Source organism: Ctenopharyngodon idella, chromosome 2 (genome assembly GCF_019924925.1).
Source record: "Ctenopharyngodon idella isolate HZGC_01 chromosome 2, HZGC01, whole genome shotgun sequence".
NCBI classification, from domain to species: Eukaryota; Metazoa; Chordata; class Actinopteri; order Cypriniformes; family Xenocyprididae; genus Ctenopharyngodon; species Ctenopharyngodon idella.
In genome coordinates, this window is record NC_067221.1 from 42,593,554 (window position 1) to 42,614,522 (window position 20,969).

Below are 20,969 nucleotides of genomic sequence, written 5' to 3' on the forward strand. Positions count from 1 at the left end.
ATCTTGCCAAAATGTTACATCGGATGGATCTCCACATCAGAAATATCAAATATATTAGATACGAATCCCTGCCAGAAGATATAAGTCTTCTATCAGCCTGAGAGTTTGACTGAGACAGCCAGGGAAGAGCAGAAGCAGACGAAGTGATGATAATAAATGCAGTTTATTGAATAATCTTAGCTGTGTGTTTCAATGCTCACTACATCTGACCAGTACAAAATCCAACAAGTGTTATTATACCAAAGCAAAAACAATGGAAAATTCCTGCTTCACCACATCATCTGTGACGTTAAAAACCTTGAAATGGAGACATTCTTTTATCTCCTACTCTTGAAAACAAACATCCCTTCAAACCACACAATCGTGAAGATTAAACTATAGCAAGCATTTAATAAGTAAAATAATAAGTGATATAAAAAATAAAAACAAAATAAATCAATAATAATAAAATGATGAATACATGAATAAATGTAACTACAATGACTAATGGTTATAAAATTAAATCTTATAAAAACAAAGAAAATAAAACAGCACAGATGTACGGTTGCTCTCTTACAGTAACACACAGACTGAGAATCCTTAGATCATCAACTTTCATGTTTTTAACCAACTTTCAAAATGTTGCATTAAAATGATTTTGTGTACTTTGATCAAACAGGATGGATTTTTCTTAAGTGACAAACACAAAACATTCAACCACAAAATTCATCAGATCCACTGATAACACTTACTGAAGTTGTGCTTCTGATTCCCCCAGATAATGATGTCACTTCCTGGAGGATGATTAAGGAAGTGCCTTTTGTGCCAGTCAGATTATAATCAATAAACATGATAATAATCACTTGCATATCAAAATACGTATAACACTTTGTTGAACTATTGTATATTCAGAAAAGGTAATTGTTACTTTTTATCTCACAATTCCGACTTTTTTCCTTAGAATTATCTGAGATAATCTTGCAGTTCAGACTTTATAACTTCAAATTGCTCCAAAACTCCAAATTTATATATCACAATTGTGAGAGAAAAAAAAAAGGCTAATCCACGGCTAGCTGTGCATTAAACAATTTTAACGCACGACATGGAGGCAAAGAACGGCCCGATGCAAATTCAGACGTACTACATCCGCCAAAGATCTACTATGGTTTACTAATATTTCGAGAAGTTACAAACAAAAACGTGGTGCAAAAGCATCATGTGTATACTTGATTACATGCAGCGACATTATTTCATACAAATACTTGGTATAGTTTGGTCTCTAACTGAAACAAATACGCTTGTTGGATTCTGCTAGTTGAGACCTTTTCAACAGTATACAACAGTTTGTTATGTAGGCTACTGTGATTTTACAGATCACATTTTCGTGTAATAAAGCAGTTTTTTTATGCTATGAAAACAGAGCAGTCATAATATGTCAGTAAATTTAAAAGCTCTTGTCAAGTGATGGTCATATTCCATAAGCTTCTAAGCTTTAAAACGACTATTATTTTGTTCTGGTTAAGCAAGTGGTTGTTAAGTAATTTAACTTAGTAGCACCCCCACTTTGGATTTAAGAGGTTTAAATTAACGATTAATCGATTAATTGATTGTTAATTTAAACAACAATTGTAATCCAAAGGTTGCGGGTTCGAGTCTCAATACCGGCAAGAAATGACTAAGTGTCCTTGAGCAAGACATCGAACCCCCAGTCGCTCCCTGGGTGCCACAGCAAAAATGTCTGCCCACTGCTCCGGGTGTGTGTTCACGGTTTGCAGTGTATGTGTGTGTGTTCACTTCTCACTACTCCTAATGTGTGTGCACTAACTGATGGGTTAAATGCAGAGCACAAATTATTAACAAAAGTATAGAATTTTTACCATACTTGGCCTTCATGTTAAAAAAAAAAAAATCTTTTTTTTTCATTTAAAAATCAGTTTGAATGAATGATTCAATGACTCTCTAATAAATACTCCGATCGGCGTATGACATCAAAGTACCGCGAGAGTGATTCAAAAGCATAAGGAGTCATTTGCTCTCCAGTCGCTCTCTGATGTCATACACCGATCGGTCTGCGCAGCGAGGAATCTTGAACAAGCCTAGTAGCTACTGGAAGAATCATCGTTTTTGAACAAATATCTTGAATGAATGATTCATTGACAAATTAAATGTCACTTGTCGCCACCTGGTGGCGTAACGATGTAATCGATACAGTCGTTGAAGCACCACTGTTACTTTCGAAAGGTGATTAAATCTATTTTGATCGCTAGCATAGACATCAGTGTTTATATCCGACAATTATATCTCAGTACTTCTGTGAGATATAACGATACTGTGGGGTCGAAAAGACTAATTGTGAAGCTGACAACTGCTCTCCTTATCAAAGGTTTAATGGACACAGGAGAATGGTCATTTAGGAATGAGATTGCGCGGGTTTTTGAATCGAGATCGCGATCTTTTAGCGATTAATCATAAAGCTCTATTGTCCAGCTTTATTAAGTTAAGTATTGATTCATTTCCATTTTCAAAATCATTAGTTATATTAATTTAGTTAATTTATCTATACAGCAGCTCTGCAGAAATCAGTGATGTCATCATCCAGCAATAAAAGTCACGGGGCGCATCAAGTTTCTGTGCGCGGCGCCGATCTCTGTACGAGAGATGTCACGTGACACGTGTGTGTAGTTTCAATGAAATTAATATAAATTATTATAAAACAGTGATTAAACTGCCTGGAAGGTTTTAGCGGACACCTTCTAACCAATCAGAATCGAGTATTCAGACAGACCACGGTATAAATGTATTAAAAATTTGTCATTGTCATGTATAATATATTTTCAATTCATCTAAATTTCCAAATTTAAAAACTTATTTCATAATCTTGATTTGTGAACTTGGTTGACTGATTGTGGAATCTTGGTTGTCAATCATAACCGGATCACTGAATGCAGCACTGTGCCATCGCTGCCAGCTTTACAGATGCAGATTTCACTGCAACTAGAGCGAGCGTCCCAAAAACACTCCCGCTTTCTACAGCTCCAGCACCAAGCAAGGTGGACAAAATCTGGGCAGACAATCCGACTTCCACAGCCGGAGCTGCAGGGAACAGAAACGCTAGGAGCGCAGGTGCATACGCAGCTCCGGCCCCCAGCATAAACATGGACAGCATAATCAGCAGTTTCATATTGCGTTTTGAGAGAAGTTCATTGTTCTGCCCTTCTTCACTCAGTCTTCTCTGCTCCTCTTCTTGGATCCAGATGTCCAGGTCTTCCTTTTCTTCATTTTCTCTTTCCATTCTCTCCTCCTCCTCCTCCATCTCTCTTTCCTCCAGTCTTCTCATGTTCACCTGCTCTCTATTCAGAGATGCTCTGAACCGTTCCAGTCTCTCTGGGATTGGTTGCACATTCTGCTCTTCTTTCTTTATATCCGTCTCTATCTGTTTAATCCTGCCTTGTATCCTTTTCTTTTTTCTCTCTGTTTCTTGCCTCTCTTCATTCATGGATGCAATAAACAAACGCCATCGAACATCAGCCAGTTTCCTGACCTCTTGCTTGATTTGCTTCATTCTTTCAGCCATATCAGCTTGCATTTTCTTGTCGATTATCTTCTGGGCTTCCTGCATGACTTGTATGATTGGACTGATGAAGTGACGGTTCTCATTTTGAGCGAGCAGCTTGTCAACCCTCTGCAGGAGTCGACTCACCTGATGGCGGTTTGTAGGGTTGGTGTTGTCAAAAGCCACAAAACGCCTCCCAAATCTCTTCACGAGCTCCTGGACTTTTTGATTTTGTTTTGAAATAAACCCTTCAATGGATCCTCCTTGAAGTCTATCTGCGTGGGAGAATATGAGGATGGTGTGATGAGAGACGTCCTCATGAAACATCTCCAGAATCATGTCTATGGTGCGCTGCTGCTCCTCTGTGTATCGCTCTATCGGTATGACGAGCAGAAACGCATGAGGACCTGGAGAACACAAAGCCAGGCAACGTATTAGTTCTCCTTGTAGTTCTTCATCTGTTAAGTTTGTGTCAAAAAAACCAGGTGTGTCCACAAGAACCAGCTCTCGTTCCTCCACTGTCGCACATTCTCTCTTGCACTCTTTTGTGACCGAGCTCATGCTCAATCCATCGTCAAAGCATTTGTTTCCCAGGATGGTGTTTCCTGTCGCGCTTTTCCCCGCTCCTGTTTTTCCCAGCAGAACCAGGCGCAGTTCAGTCGGTGCTGGATTTACTGCGAACTGATCACTGCCAAATGACCCTTGGGAGGTTTGAGCGATTCTCCGTTTTATGTTTGAGTTTCTGCTGGAACTCTCCCTCCAATCACTGTGTGGCATCTTTTCTCCTGAGGAAAAACCAAAGTATCAAGAAAATTGTTGAGAAAACTAACAATAACCCAGCTAATGTTCTCAGAACGTTTTCTCAAAGTTATGAACAAACATTCTTTCAGTAATATTAATAGGTTCGTTCAGTGTTATCTGGTCTTTAATAATGTTCTCAAAATTTTGCCCAAAAATTGTATTCACATACTTTTTTCCTGAAACATTTTAATTGGATGTTCGTGTAATGATTTTTAAAAATGTTACTTCACTAGCAAGGACCACACCACAACTATGCAGATAATAGACTTTATTAGAATGAAGACAGGTTGAAAAGGATGGGAAGGGAAAGGAAAGGATGGCATATCTCCGGTCTGGCTGATCAGGAAGTCTTAACCAGGGAGACTCAAAGTAGGGGCTTCATCTCGGTAGGTAGTAAGCTGGGTTACTTGAAGACACCCAAAGGTTTGAATGAGCTGATGTGGGCTTGAGCTTGACGGCGATCATTAAGATTATTATGGATGTATGAACGGTATGCTTCAGATGACCAGCGACCTAGGACTCTGACTGTCTCATCCGGAATGCCTATGCTGGCGGCTGTCGTGGCTGCTCTAATCTGGAAGGGATGGATGGAGTAGTGTTCGGGAGATATGGCGAAGGTGCTGAGAATATTTTGAAAGTGTTTGTTAAACCAAATTGTGGCCATTTTCCCATTTTCTGCAAGAAAGAGTGGTTCTTGAGGAGATGAATGATTGTCATATCTGGAAAGAACGTATTCCGAAAGTTCATAAGGACTGAGGAAGGAGTTGGGGCGAAAATTGTAAATGGGAAATGACTCTCCAAACTTTTCTTCAGAGTGTATATGAGAGAATCTGGTGTATGAGCAGTGATGTCTGAGAGGCTGGGATGAATGACTGGATTGAAAGCTGATGGGGCAAATTTCGAGCAGCACAGGAAGCCAAAGAATGGACTCAAGTAGCCCAAGCGTAATGTGTGGATGCATTGGCTCAGAAGGTCAGCAGTTAATATCAAGCGTTTAACGATGAGGACTGGTTCTTGTTTACGTAGACCTTTAATGAGCATAGATATATGAGAATGAGAAATGAAGTGGCATTGGTTGCCAGTGGCGAGTTTGTGGATAAAGTTGACTCTGGATAGGTATCTGGAGGACTTAGGGTAGGAATGGAGGACGCTCAGATTTGAAGTTGCAGAAGGACCAAATATACATTAGAGGAACTGGAAGTTGGTAGAAGGAGTGGAAAGCCTTAAAAGTCAGGTAAGCAGAGAGGGTACTCTGGGCAAAGGCCATTGAGGATAGCTTCTCGTGAAGCATATGAAATGTCTTCCAACTCCGGATTTAGTTGTAGATGGTGGCTGAAAATGGTGGAATTGGCGTGGGATGGATGTCTGTTTCTAGAGCCAAGATTCTAAACTTCTGAAAAGAAAAACAGCACAAAGAGTCAGCTGTGCTATTGTAGCCCGGAATGTGAGCTGGTGTTGAGCAGATATTAGTGTCAGTTTGCGAACTACTTGCATGATAGCTGGGGAACGAAATTTGCCTTTATTTATGTTTTCGACTAACTGCTGAGTGGATGAGTATTGAATGTCTGGTCCATTCGTGCCCCCAAAGGATGGCTTCTATGATGATGGGATACATTTTGTAAAGCACGGATGAGGGAACGTCTGACTGCTGAACAAGACAGCTAAACTCAGGCGGCCATTCAGAAGCGAACCAACGGCCGCTGTAGTAGCCGCCGAAGCCGGTGGAAGGCACTGCATCTGTGAACGGCTGAATGTCTTCTGGCTGTGTGACATAGTCATTATAAGAGGAAGGATGTGCCATTCCACGAAAACAGAAAACTCTTGTGGGGGCAAGAGGTCCTTGCACGAGGGCCTCCACAGAAGAAGCAGGTGTGTAGGAGTCTGCAGTTGGAAAGTGAGAAGCTGTGTTGGTTAAAGTTATTGCATACTATTCTGCCTAGTTGGTAGAGGATCGATCATCCTCTTTTGTTGATGCTTTTGGGAATAGGAACGTTGACTGTATGTCGAGGGGTTTTGGAATTATAGGAGGAGGTGAGGCTGCTGTAGATAATCTATTGAATACCGATGTTTTGCGTGAGGAGGAGGGTTGAGAGGGAAGGGAGGTGATGACAGTGCACATTGAGGCTGGATGTGACAGGGCTGTGAAGATACGACAGTAGAGTTCAGCATCATGTATGCTGTAACCGACCTGCTGCTTGAGTGGCAAAAAGAACATGGTAGTTATAGAAGCCGGTCCCTTGAAACGAATGGCCATGTCTAAAATGATTGATGGGTAATCATCAAGCTCAGTCCTTCAATCTGGATAGAGCAAATTATGCCTCTGTAAATCGAGAAGGCTAAAGCAAATTCGGTAGGGGATTAGTTGGAAAAAAAGAAGGAATAAGAGGAGGTTTAAAAGGTTCATTAAGAGGTAGAATTCCTGCACAAGGGACTTGATTTGGGTTTGTTGGTTGAGAGGAACCAGAAATAACAGGAGCTGTGCTGCTGTTAATGGCAGAAGGAAGGGCAGAGGAATGTATGGTGAGATGAAAGGATGAATGTCCGTGAGGATTTGGAGCTGTTTGTGAGCATAAGGATTAAAAAAAGGATGTAATAATATGGGATTTTATATCTGAAGTAGGAGCAGATGTTGATGGAAATTGAGCTTGGTCTCCACTAGGTGGCGCAGATACTGCTGGCTGAGGCCGTTGTGGAGGCTGTGTAGTGACGTCACGAGTGATGATGAGAGGGTCACGTGCGAATGCCGGAAGCATTGAGGGCTCGAAGTTTAAAGTTACTGAAGTGTTAGTGGATGCTGTATAAAGATGAAATAATCTTGATGAGACAAACGGTGCTGTGAAGGTTGGTTCAGACATGCAGATGGGGAACGAGCTGACTGGTGGAGGCGTGGCCTTGCTCCTTATTAACTCCATTACTTGTTTCAGAACATTCAGAGAACATTCAGAGAACATTCCCATCATGCATCATTCCCTTAACGTAAAATGTGTTTAAACATATAATGAACTGGATGTTTTAAACGTTCAGAGAACATTCAGAAATATTAATTTTCATAAATCAATGGCAACGGTAGCAAAAAAACAAAACAAAAAAAAACATATTTTTGTTTGCTGCCCATACAAAAAAATTGTATACAATTATATTTACAAGTATACTTCGTTAATTTATTAAGTATACTTAAGTAAATTTCAAGTATTTTATCAAGTATACTTTATGTAGTTACTTGGGACTAAACTGGCCCACTTTTTAGTGTATAAAAGTATACTTTTAAGTATATTTTAAGTGTAACATTAGTAAACTTTGAGTACACAACTAGCTTACAATTACGTTTTTCGTTTGTACTATACTACTGTTTGATGTCTATCCTTGTTTTGGTCGAGGTGGGATTTGGAAAGTAATAAGTGATGCAATACTTTTTAGAGAGAGAAATTAGTACAGTAATCTAATTACACTGTTGATGTAACGATGACTCTGAAGGGTTTAGATCCATCTGCAGCTTTATTAATAATAACACCACAAGCAGGCAAACATGAGCAACACTTAGACAAACACATGGGCAGATAAGAATTCGTGGTCAAATACGGCACAGGGGCGAGGCAGGCAGAAAACAACCGTAAACAAGAAAAGTCCAAGAGTCAAAACACGAAGGCAGTCAGAACAGGAATAGAAACGCCCAATAATGTCAGCCGGGACAAAACAGAGTTAGATTAGTCACAGTAATCAGTCCGAGCACGGGCTCATGGGAAATGTAGTTTACAACAGGAGAAACTAATATGCAGGCGAGGGAGCCCTCTGGTGGTGATCGTACTGTTTGTAACATATGAAGATGTAATTAGTAGCTAATGTAATTAATTACTTTTTTTTAGAGTAACTTATACCCAACACTGTTTTATACTGCAAGTATACTTGTAAGTTTTCTTTAAGTGAACAACATCATACTTATAGTCTATTATTTATATATTATTTTTGCACTTTAAGTATACTACTTTGAACACAAAAGAAGCTATTTTGAAGAATGTCGGTAACAAAACACTTGTAACCACACACACACACACACAGAACAATGTTTCGCCAAGTATACTTAGATTAATTAATTACATTTTATCTCGATTAAAAGATTCAATATTTGCCAAATATACTTAGACTTTTCGGTCATTATTAGTCGAGTATAGTACATAAAAGTATATTTCTGAGAAGTACATGAAAAGTAGACTGAAAGTATGCTTTCTTATTTTTAAAGTAAAAGTAAAGGCTACTAATATTACACTTCAATAAACTAATTATTTTAAACGTTCAGAGAACATTAAGAAATAACGTTTTCATAACTTAATAGAAACATTCTTAAAATATAGTTTTGTTAGCTGAATACACTGATAATCATAACAATGCAGATCTAATTGTCTAACGAGTAAGTGATCTTTAATTACCTTCTCTGTACATGTTTTCTGCTGTTTCTCGGTGTGTGAGTGTGTGTGTGTGTGTGTGAGTGTGTGTGTGGTGGGACTGGATCACGATGGGCAGGACTTCTACTCAGAAACGAAACTTACCACGAACTCTCATGTTGACGCATTTGCGCTCCTCCCAACATTATATCTGTATGAAATTTAAAAATAAATGCATTTATATATATTTATATTTTTATATATATATATGCAAATAAGGGTTTGTTAGACGTGCAAATAACGGTTTAATTTGCATCCACTAGATCGACACAGTGACCCTGTTAATGAGATGCAGTGACGTCACAGATTATTTGCATGCGAAACGGATTATTTACATTTCGTAACCTGTGCAAAATGTGTAGACACATGATGCGTTTACTTCTCGTTCCCAGTGTTACAGAGTGTTATTTATGCGAAGCTGGTGAAACAACATTTTGGAAAACTGTATTTTTATGGCTGCAATTCATGAAAAAAAGATAAAAAAACTAAATTTACATTAAGCAGAATAAAGAAGTTTACCCTGTTGCTAAGAAAACTCTTCTGTATTGAATGACAGAACAGAAGCGATGAGGAATGTGTTGATTTAGTCATTTATGGAGCAGTGTTTGTGACGTCACGGAGAGTTTGATGAAACGAAATGTCTGGTGGAAAACAGACACCACTGACTAAGAAGCACAAGAAAGATGAAGGAAACTTACAGCAACACGATGTCAAAAAATTTTCATTTAATTCCATTTAAGCATAAGATATTAGGGACAATATGTATCAAATAGCTTGAAGTGCAATCTTAAAGTTTCGGTAAAAAAAACTTTTACTTTCTGGGGAAAGTGCTGGAGTATGTCAATAAAACAGCAATTCAGATGAAGGTCTTAAAAAAGACACACAAAACACCAACTCCATCATTTAGTGCAATTAAAAACAACATTCACCCTCATTTTAACTTCAAAAACCTCACCTTTACATAAATAGGTCACATAAATACAGTATTCAAGTTCGGTGTTTGTTAAATACCTCAAAGTGAATTCAGTAACGTTTCTTTAGATGTAAGATAGATGTTTTAAAAAAGCTCCCAATTTCCTTCTTTACTGGACATATTTCAGTGACTTTTTGGTATTTATCTCCAGTTGTTTAACTTAGTTTTAAATAAATCAGACATTTGGTCACAATAAATACATACTAAAACAGCAACATTATAATCAGTGAAGTGAAATGATTTGGCGATGACAGAAGCAGCGGTGTGTTAGTTTGGATCAGTCGCCGCATGGGAACATGTTCCCTAAAACGCTCTGTCTCTGGAATGTAAACATTAGAAAGCAAAAGTAATGAGTGTATGATAAACTTTGGAGTCACTAAAGGCATCTAGCGAGCATCTAGTTGTGCGGTCGTGTTTGAGGGGCTTCGCTCACTAATAGGATTTGACTGTTTTGATGCGGGAAACCATGGTGGAGACCAGTTTCTCCAGCTGCTTGGCTCTCATTTCTCCCGTCTCCAGAACCTCCTCGTGATTGGCCTTCTTCTCACTGTCATAATCCATCACCGACTTATTGGTGATCAGAGACAGAGCCAACACCCTCATTCCACAGTGACGCGCCACGATCACCTCATGAACGGTGCTCATCCCTGAAAACACACACACACACACACACATTAACGCCAGTTTAACGCCACCTACCGGCAGTTTTAGTTTCTTATTTAGAGTATCACTTCATTAAAAAAAAATAAAATTATTTCATATTTTGGGGATAGTTTGCCTGTTTATTTACATTTCCTCTCCCATGTAGTTTCAAACCAGTATGATTTTCTTTCTTTTGCAGAAACATAAATATTTTGAAGAATGTTGGAAAACAAACTGTTTTGGTCTGTAAATAAATCTAAATACTAATTCAAAAAAATCATGGCCGTTAAAACCTCCAAGTTTATGTGTTATAAATTCTATGTTGAATCAAATAAAATATTTATTTCTAAAACTACTTTTTGTAATGTTTATTTGATGCTTTTCTCATTTAACACAATAATGACTTTTGTGGGTAATTTCTGAGCCAAATTTGATGTGATTAGATTAATCACCAATTAATTAATTGACAGCCCTAATATATATATATATTACATGAATAAAATTAACAAAATAATAAATCAACATTAGAAAATGACTTAAATTACAGTTGAAGTTAACAGTAAAGTATCTGTTATTGTTTATAATTAAACCAACACACTACATGTTCCAGCAGGAATTGGAGAATAAGAGGGATTGATCACATCACTGGAAAAGTTTTCAGTTGTTATTTTGATGAAGAGTCCAAATATGCCTACTTCCATACTATATAGAAGCGCTAACAAAGTAAGTTTCAAATCAAATGTAGTACTTTCTACACAGTATGCAGCAAACATTCTGTCTTTCTCTAGAATATCATGCACTGATGAATCATTCAGAATAAGACCAGAAACATGTTAAGAAAGTAAAAGGGTTTGTTTTTAATTTTTCCTGATAACTCACCCACAGCATCGACTCCGAGGAAGCGGAGCATTTTGCACTCAGCAATCGTCTCGAAGGACGGGCCGCCCAGAGCGCTGTAAACGCCCTCCTGCATGAACGAGGAGTAGTCCAGCTCCGCCGCGACGTCGTGCGCCAGCTGCTGCAGACCGCGGTCATACGCGTCCGACATACACGGGAACCTCGTGCCAAACCTGCGATCAAGAAACGGTCAACATCATGAAGAAAAAAGAACCATGGTTATAAAGTCACCATGAAATCAAAGTGGAGAATTCTTGTTTTTATGGAATATTGCAGTGTTTATTCTAAATGATTTATCAGATTGCTTTAAATTCATGTTCCTGGTAATCTTGAATCAGAATATCTTCTCCTCCCTCTTTCAGCATCTCTTCTCTTCTCTGATGATGAGGGCGGGGCAACCTGTCACTCACATGAGATCCACCAATAGCAAACCACAACCATCCAATCAATTCCACGCGGACAAAATCAAGCCCCGCCCTACATTTCAATTATGAATTATGATTTATGAATGGCCTGTCTCTACTGTTAAAGCATTATTCATGTAGTAAAATATCTTACTCACAAAGGTATTAAATCATCATCAGTCAGACACACACACACACACACACTAAACTCAGACCAGCACAATCTCACCTCTCGTCGTTCGTTCCCACTAACGGGTTGTTTCCAGCGAAGCCTGGAATATTGATGTGATCCTTTATGACCATGATGTCACCCACTTTAAAGTCCTGGTTCAGTCCGCCAGCGGCGTTGGTCAGGAGAACCGTCTCCACACCCATGAGCCTAAAGACCCGGATGGGCATGGTGGTCTGCCAGAACACAAACCAAACACAATGAAAATCATGATAGTCATATTTCAAACATCATATTTCATCTCAAAATCAACACAAATATGTATTTCATAAAGAATGTCTTTGCAATGTGACATTATTTTCAAAGAGTTTTAAAGACTTCTACACAGTCTTGATGTTGTTTTCAGGCTCTACTAGAACAGGTTGATTATTTTCCTCATATTCTCCATTGTTCAGCTCCTCTCTTCCCAGTCTGTCAGTAATGCTCTGGGGTGTGTTTCCCAAAAGCATCGTTAGTCAACTATGCTCGTAAGTCCCATTAAACTCTATTGGTAACGACAGAACTTGCGACCATAGTTCGCTTTGGGAAACACACCCCTGTTTAGTTCCTGTCTCTGTGAAGCCCCTCCTTCTGAAAAGCACAATGTGATCTGATTGGTCGGCTGGAGCAGTGTGTTGTGATTGGTGTTTGGGAAATGTCCCGCCCCTTACCATAACCGCCAGTTTCAACACACTACTAACTAACTCAACCAGGCCCCGCCCCTTTATTCTGCGTATGAATTATTTAAAAGAGGAATATTGTGAAGAAAACTCAAGATGGAGGCGTTTCAGAAACACTGACACTGATATAGAGAAGAATAATAATGAGTTTTTTCATGATCAAACAGCAACATTACACACTGACGACAGATGAAGATGGAGAAAAGCTGCAGCTGAACTAGAGAAACAGCTGAGATGATTATGTAACTCTGTGGTGCAAAGTTTGTGTTTTATTAATAAAGACGTTGTAAAGATGCCACTGATGTTTACATTGAGCAAATACTGCCGGATCATGAGCAGCTGCTGTCTGTCAGCATCAACAGGCCTTGAGGAACGTTTTGTTCAAGTTATGAACAAATGTTCTTCCAGTAACGTTAATAGAACGTTCTCTCAAAGTTATCTGGTCTTTAATTATGTTCCCAAAACAAAAACACAATTTTAACATTTTTTGAAACATTTCATTTTAAAATTTTTGTTTCAGAACATTCCGAGAACATTCAAAAGTAACATTAATGTTTGCAAACTGATGAAATGGAATGCATCCTTAACGTTCGCATAACCAAGAAAAAACATTTTTAAAACTTTTAAAAACTTTACATTCAGAAATAACGTTCTTAGAGCTGCAGTTTCAGTGTGTTAATCACCTTCTGAATGGGGTATCCTTCATAGAGGTGAAACCTTCCCTGCATGCAAACGCATGGCTTTCCTTTTAGGGTGCCGAACACCAGCTTTCCAGCGTGGCCGTGAACTACAGAACACAAGCAGATGGAGCGTATAACAACAGTCAGTCGGCACAGCGGCTGGAGCATCAAACAGTTTTCACGTACAGAACTAAACATGAACTGTCTGAACTCACCAGTGCTCTGAGGGAAGTTTGGGATGTCTCTGTAGTTGATGACTAGCTGATCTTTCAGCATGTCTGCCAATCCGCCGAGACCGGAGCCGCACACGATCCCCACCAGAGGGCGCACCTGAACCCGAGTTAACAGCCACTCAGCCGTGTCCTTGCACTCCTCATAACTGTACCTGAAGGAGGGAAAGAACCATGTAACTCTTTAAACAAATGTGTAAAATAAATGTTCATTAAATGAATTTATTTATTATTTAATTTTTATTATTATTTTTATTTAATTTTATATTTTACATAATAAAATATAAAATTAAATTATATTTTACATAATATTATTTGATTTATTTTAAATAATATTATTAAAAATAAATGAAATAATATTATTTAATTTTAAATTAATGTTATTTAAATGATTTCATGTACCTGAAGGAGGGGGAAAAAATCATGTAACTTTTTTTTTTTAAATTGTAAAGTAACTGTTCATTAAATTTATTTTTTTAATTATTAAATAATAAATGTAATTTATTATTATATAACATTATTTAATTTATTTTTCATTAATATTATTTAAATATAATTAAATAATATTAATTTATTTTTAAATAATATTATGTAAATTATTATTAAATAATATTTAAAAATAATTTAAATAATATTACTCAATTTTATATATTAATGTTACTTAAATTATCTCATTTGCTATCATTCGATTTACTTGAGAATGTGTAAGATATGTATTTTTGACCCCGTTAACAAATGTTATTTTAAATTGTTATTTTCAATCTTGCATTCCTCATGACTGTACCTCAAGGAGGGGAAAAATTTTTTTTTATTGTAAAATAAACGTTAATTAAATATATTTATTTCTTTTTTAATTTATTATTAAATAATGTTATTTAGTTTTATGTTATCTCATTTACTATCATTAAATTTACTTGAAATGTGTAATAAGAAATGTTATTTTTTAGCTCAAGCTTCACTAAATTGTGTTTTATGCTCAAACTAAAATAGCCATGTTTTCAAATCAACCTACGAATGCTTATGTAATGCAATGTTTAGGAGAGAAAAGTATCTCTGACTGAAATAACAGTGTCTGGATGAAGGTGAGGGTTTGTTGGAGTCAGTCTGTCTGCTTTCTAATGTTTTTATAACAACAAATCATATATTCACAACTTGGATCTGAGTTGAATGTGATGAAAAGACAAAGACCTCAAAATAATGGATTAGACTGATTAATTATTCTTTTAATGGACTCGGTTGACTAATAGAGCAACTCCCCGAATCAGTCAAAGCTGTAACTGAATCAGAGTCTGAAATGAGTCACTTTCCAGAAATAAGTTTTCATTGAATTTAATGAATTTCTGAGTCTGACTGACCACTAATAAACCACGCGTAGTTAATGATGTATATCTGTAAAGCAGTTATATACTAGCAAACCAAACTGATCATTTATTTGAGAATGCACTTCATCTTCATCATCATCATCAGGGTCTGATCGAGTGATACGTGATGAAGCGCACGTCACTGCGCGCGCGCACCGGGTTTCCTCAGCATCACATATTACACGTGCCCGCGCATCTCGACAGGAGTTATATCTTATTATTACTTTACTTTTCATCATTCATGAACTTATATCATGTATTATACGTAACTGTCCTATCTTTGACGGTGTTTGTACAGTCTGTTTATGTAAAACATCATCGTGATGTAGCACGTGTGTGTGTGTGTGTGTGTGTGTCAAACCTGCTTAACAGGTTTCAGCACAACCTAATAGATTAATTTATTTCTTAAACTCACAGAAATAAACAGATATTATAACGACGATGTGACGTCCAGTACATGTCTGATGCAAGAGCTGGAGTGATGATGTCACAGCGCGCGATACGCAGCTGAAATGATTCACATCAGTGTTTAAGCTATCAACCATCAGATTATAAACCTCCAAACGCAATTCCGTTATATATAACAGATTAAAACGTACCCTGTAGTTGAATCAGGAAACATTTCGATGAGTTTCTGAGCTTCAGTCACTGAAGAACAGAAGAAAGTCGCGCGGTTGTGTGTGTGAGTCTCTGGTAAATGTTTCCTTTTATGTCGTCGGTGTTCCGTTAAACTCCTTTATCTGGCTCTGAGTGCGTGTGTGCATGAGAATGACCTTATAAAATGCGTTTCCTCCTCCATCAGATTCTCTATTCATGCGGCGCGCGCGCTCATTGGCTGCGCGCGCGGGTGTGAACTCGAGGGAGGAGGACGCGCGCATTTCCTGGAGCGCAATGCTTTGTGACGTCATTCGCCGAGCCTCTACCGGGAAAAAAAAAATGTGATAAACAGAAAAATCTTCAAAATTAATTTGTTTCTGTTTTTTGAGCAGATTTCACATTCATAAATGCAAGTTTACTAATAAAAAACTGAAGTTGACTGAAGCAAGGCTTTAGTAGATGGTAATTCATTTATTTTATTAATATAATAATAATCTTTATTTTCTATAGCGCCTTTACATGTTACATCTCAAAGTGCTTTATAAGAACAAATAAAACAAAATACACCATATAATATTATACAATAAGCAATAAGAGCAGAAATGCTTTCAAAACAATTAAAAATAAAATAATATAACATTAATACAAATATTCAAGTAAAAGCTACCCTAAAAAATGAGTTTTAAGGCGAGATTTTTCAAAATCTCAATAGGTAATGAGTTTTGGAGCTAGTGAAGAGAAAGCCCGATCTCCCATCAGTCTTAAAGGGTTGGTGGAACAGTTAAAGACCAGCTTCAGACGAGCGAAGGTCACGCACTGGGGTATAGGGAGTTAAAATACAGAGGTCCCAAACCATGCGAGGACTTGTAAGTAAGCATCAGAAATTTAAAACCAACCCTAACAGGGACAGGAGTGATATAATTTCTTATCCTATAGCGGCCCAATTTTTGCACAACCTACAATTTGTTCAGGGAAGCTTTTGAAGCCCCAGCCAACAAAACATTGCAAAAGTCAATATGGGAAAATACAAAAGCATTAATCAACTTCTCAGCAACGGGGAAAGACAGCACTGGCAATGGAACCCATTACTCTCTTTATTCTATTTTCCCTTCACTTTGTACTGCTAATCTGGTGGATCATTATAATGACTGTTTATCCCATCCATTAAATTCATTAGCTCGTCTGAAAACCTGTATAGTCTCATTTACTAGGTCCTCACCTTGGTACACCCATGAACTTCATAATATGAAAAGGATGGGCCGACGTCTGGAGAGACTAGCAAAAAAAACCGTTCTAATCATTCATCAACAAATGTATACAGATCATCTTCTCCATTACAAAAGCGTCATTACTGCTGCTAAATCTTTCTTCTATTCTGACATTATCAGTAACAATGAAAATAACTCTCGGACTTTATTCTCCACTATTAACAAACTGTCTTTTCACTGTTGAGACAAAGAAAATTTCATGACATTCATTCTTTTATCTTAGAAATACATTGAGAAAGAAAATCCACAGGCACAGTATCATCAGGTTTTGAATGTATGTAAATTTGAGTGTCATCTGCGTAAAAATGAAATTTCAGACCAAGACATCTCAAAATCTGACCAAGTGGAAAAATATAGATGTTAAAAAGCAAGGGGCCTAAAACTGATCCCTGAGGGACTCCAGATTGCGCGACACAAACCTCAGACCCAAATCCATCCATGGGAATAAACTGCTTATGATCTGTGAGGACTTAAACCAATTATGTGCAGTATCAGAGACCCCAAAGACAGTTTCTAGATGAGTAATTAAAAGAGAATGATTACAGTGTCAAAAGCGGCACTGAGATCAAGAAGGATCAGAATTGAAAGACAGACAGAATCTGAAGCAATTAACAAATAATTAGTGACTTTAACCAGAGCTGTTTCAGTGCTATGGGATTTACAGCAGCCAGATTGCAAGGGCTAAAAAAGATTATTTTCAGTTAAATGAGAAATTAACGCAGTAGCAACAACTTGCTCCAAAGTTTTAGCAAGAAAAGGGAGATTGGATATGGGACGGAAATGATTAACGTTTTCATAGTCAAAGTTTGCAGCAATTTTAAAAGCTGTTGGGAGAAAAGTCAGAAGGCTCAACCGATCTCCATTTAATACGAGAAGAGGAGTTGTTAGCAACAGGTAGATTCATATCAAAAAAGATATACAACCCTAAATCAATGGTAGACAACTGAGACAATGGATTCATTTGAAATCACAAGATGTAAGGTGCGTCCTTTGTTAAAGGTCAACAAACTGATTTAAATCGAAGCACTGCAATAAAGACAAAAAAGTATTTTGTTAAGTCTTTTTGTGTCCATATGGATGTTAAAATCCCCTGAAATAAGAATTCTCTCAAATTTGAGGCACAGGTAAGATAACAGATCCGCAAACTCTGATAAAATGTCATCTTCGGAGGCCTGGAGACTGTAACTATGGCAGTAGAGTGAGAGTTCAAATGAATTAAACAAAGGAACAGCTACAGGAGATTGTATTGATTATACAATACAATGATACCCGCACCTCTACCAGAGGATCGCGGGACATCAAATAACCGGTAGCCAGTAGGAATAAGTTCATTAAAAACAAAACCATCCGCCTGTTTGTGCCATGTTTCAACTAAACACAGAAGGTTGAGTTTCTCTTCCACAATGATATCAGATAAAGTCACAGAGAGAGTGTTGACAGAGAGTGTGGTAACTTGGCATAAAAAAACACACAGGAGAGGAGAATACAGGAGGGTGTGTTCATTAATAACTACTCTTATTACAGAATCGACAAACAGAACCTGGCTATTTACCAGGACTAACACTCTTCTTCAACAGGTAAATTCCCACTCAACATAAGCATATACACCCCCTAGCGGCCACAACTGGAACTGCCAGAATTGCACTCAGTCTACTACAGTCCCCCCCCCTTAAAGCTAAAACATCCCCAAACATGTCAACCATTAATTTTTTCTCCTCCGCTGACAGTGTGCGAGACATGAAACTTAGTGGTCATTCGCTGCCGTCTTCCAATCTGTGTGATGACACAGCCCCTTCCCCATAGGGTGATGCATCACATGCTAATACTAGATCTCTATCTGCCGAATAATGTATCAGGACATTCGCAGATTGCAGATGCTGGAAGGCCTCTTCCTGTTCTGTCATCCACTCCCAGTGCTAGTGGTGCCAGGCAGGTCACTAAATTTGGGAGAAATTTTCCAGTTTAATAACCCTAGGTAGGCCTTTAGTTCTGGCACATTAGATGGAGATGGGGCCTCTAAAATCGCCCTCACTTTTCTTTCCACGGGCTGGAGACCTTGAGCGTTCACTTTATGACCAAGATATTCATCGTCATCCTGCAAGAACACGCACTTCTCTCTTTTGAGTCTCAGCCCAGCATTTTCCAGCTTTTGCAACACTGACCCCAGGTTCTTTAAGTGGTCTGCCGTATCCATGACTGTTATCAAGATATCGTCCAAATAAATGGCTACTTTAGGAATCCCCTGCACCAGTCCTTCCATTATTCTTTGAAAAATAGCAGGAGCTGATGCCACTCCGAAAGGTAACCTCTGTTAGATGAACAGACCTCTTTGAGTATTTATTGTCAAATACTTTTGAGACTCCTCATCGACCACCACCTGCTGGTAGGCATGACTCAGGTCCACTTTAGAGACCTTTTTACCTCCAGACAGTGTGCTGCACAGATCCTCAAGCGGGGTATTGGGTACTGCTCTAGGGATGCTGCTCTATTAACAGTCAACTTACAGTCGCCACAGAGCCTTATGGAGCCATCAGTCTTCAGAACTGGAACCACAGGTGCAGCCCACTCAGAGTACTTTACGGGTTGGATGACCTGCTCCTTTTGTAGGCAGTTTATCTCCTCATCCACTTTGGCTCGCATTGCATAGGGCACTGATCTGGAGCGGAAAAACCTAGGGCACTGCATCTGAAGAAACATGAATTTTAGCTTGAACCCCTCTCAACGTCCCCAGGCCCTCTTTAAAGACTTCGCTGTGTTTCACCAGTACCCTGTGTAATAAATCATCTTCTGTTTGAATCTGTAGTACTTGTCTGTACTGAACCCAAGATCATTTTAATTCTGCTAACCATCCTCTTCCCAGCAGGTTTGGACCACTGCCAGCCACTACAACAACAGGGAGCGTTTTCTTTTGCTCTTGGTACTCCACTGCAACCTGGCAAGTGCCTCTCACTTTGATCGGTTGTCCTATATAAGTTTCCGGTTTAATTTCAGTCGGTCTTAGTGTTTTTCCCACTTTTTCTCAATTCCTTGAATGTCTCCATTTAAAATGGTAAGATTACATCCAGTGTCTATTTCTAGTTTCACTTTGTGCCCATCCATTTGCATGTCCTCTGTATGGCTGCACTTTAGATGGATTTTCACTCTTAACTTTCCCTATATATTCCTTAATGCAACCCAGTGTGAACGTGTCAACAGAATCATCGCTGTCACTTTCCTCCACTTTATTTGCACGAGAACATCGTCCTGGGCTCTCTTTATCTCTGCTGTCTCTTTCTCTCCCTCTACTGGCCGTTTTACCTTTGTTTCTGCAAACGTGCGATATGTGACCAGTTTTACCACATGCGTGACATTTCTCTGTTTTAAATCAACAATCAGGTGCAACATGATATGTTCCCTTGCATCTGTAACAGGACTTACTTGCTACACTGGTTTGCATTTCTTTTTCACGGCTCCGCTGTCAGCTGTGCTGCTATTGCACAACTTGTGACATGCCGCTGCTTCACTGTTATTCCGCAGGTCCTGTGCATTTTTTTCCGCCACCTCCAAGGAAAGTGCTATTTTCAGCGCATTATCAAAGGTCAGATTTTGTTCCGATAACAACTTCCTTTGGATTCGTTCATCATTAACTCTGCAAACCAGTCTGTCTTTCAGCGTCTGTTGCAGCGTTTCACCTGGTTTGAACTTGTTTATGCTGGTCCTAAGCAACTAGCTCCAGCTCAGGACCAGCATAAACCAGCTCAAACCAGCTTCCATGCTTCAAAACATACCTGACCTGCATATGCTGTTTTTTCAACAGGGAGTTATTGTTCACATCCGGCCTCCATGAGAGTGAGTCAAACTTGAATTGTTGAACTATCTTGGCTTTGGGTTGAAATGTTTTTTTAACAAGTCCACTAACTGAGCATATGACTTAGATTTAGGCTTACCAGGGCTTAACAAATTTCTTCACACACTCTTCACAAATTTTCACACACTCACTCACTCCTGCCTCTCTCATTAAAGAAACGCCTGGTCACTCTCTGAGTTCTTATTCCTCTCAAGGCCTCCTTTGTCTGCTGGTGTTCCCAAGATGTTCTGTTCCAGCGCTTCACAAACTACCAACATCCATAAGTTTGTGCAAAGTGCCTGAATCAGAACAAAAAACCCCCTAGATGAAGAATGAGACCATGAAAGAAAAGCCCTTTAATTCAGCTTCTCCAGCACTAAAGCATCACAGCATCACTACTCTCTAGAAGTAGCGCAATAATCATATTAATA

General features: G+C 38.5%; 2 protein-coding genes across 3 annotated transcripts; both read right to left on the reverse strand.

Annotated features, from left to right (window-relative positions):
* Positions 1 to 144: 144 nt before the first annotated feature.
* On the reverse strand, positions 145 to 9,342 carry LOC127496434 (GTPase IMAP family member 9-like). 2 transcript variants are annotated; one of them, XR_007925351.1, is made up of 3 exons: positions 8,758 to 9,342; positions 530 to 4,317; positions 145 to 483 (listed from the first exon to the last, which is right to left on the reverse strand). XR_007925351.1 is itself a non-coding variant. In XM_051864231.1 (2 exons), the coding sequence occupies exons 1-2, from the start codon at positions 8,768 to 8,770 to the stop codon at positions 2,915 to 2,917; spliced, it is 1,416 nt and encodes a 471-aa protein (XP_051720191.1). In that variant the 5' UTR covers positions 8,771 to 9,342; the 3' UTR covers positions 145 to 2,914. The 2 variants fall into 2 exon arrangements, 1 of the variants encoding a protein (XP_051720191.1); XM_051864231.1 differs by having other exon boundaries at positions 145 to 4,317.
* A 140-nt stretch (positions 9,343 to 9,482) lies between these two features.
* Positions 9,483 to 15,706, reverse strand: pnp5b (purine nucleoside phosphorylase 5b). The gene is made up of 6 exons (XM_051864330.1): positions 15,447 to 15,706; positions 13,472 to 13,641; positions 13,260 to 13,363; positions 11,918 to 12,093; positions 11,267 to 11,457; positions 9,483 to 10,392 (listed from the first exon to the last, which is right to left on the reverse strand). The coding sequence occupies exons 1-6, from the start codon at positions 15,467 to 15,469 to the stop codon at positions 10,178 to 10,180; spliced, it is 879 nt and encodes a 292-aa protein (XP_051720290.1). The 5' UTR covers positions 15,470 to 15,706; the 3' UTR covers positions 9,483 to 10,177.
* Positions 15,707 to 20,969: the final 5,263 nt, after the last annotated feature.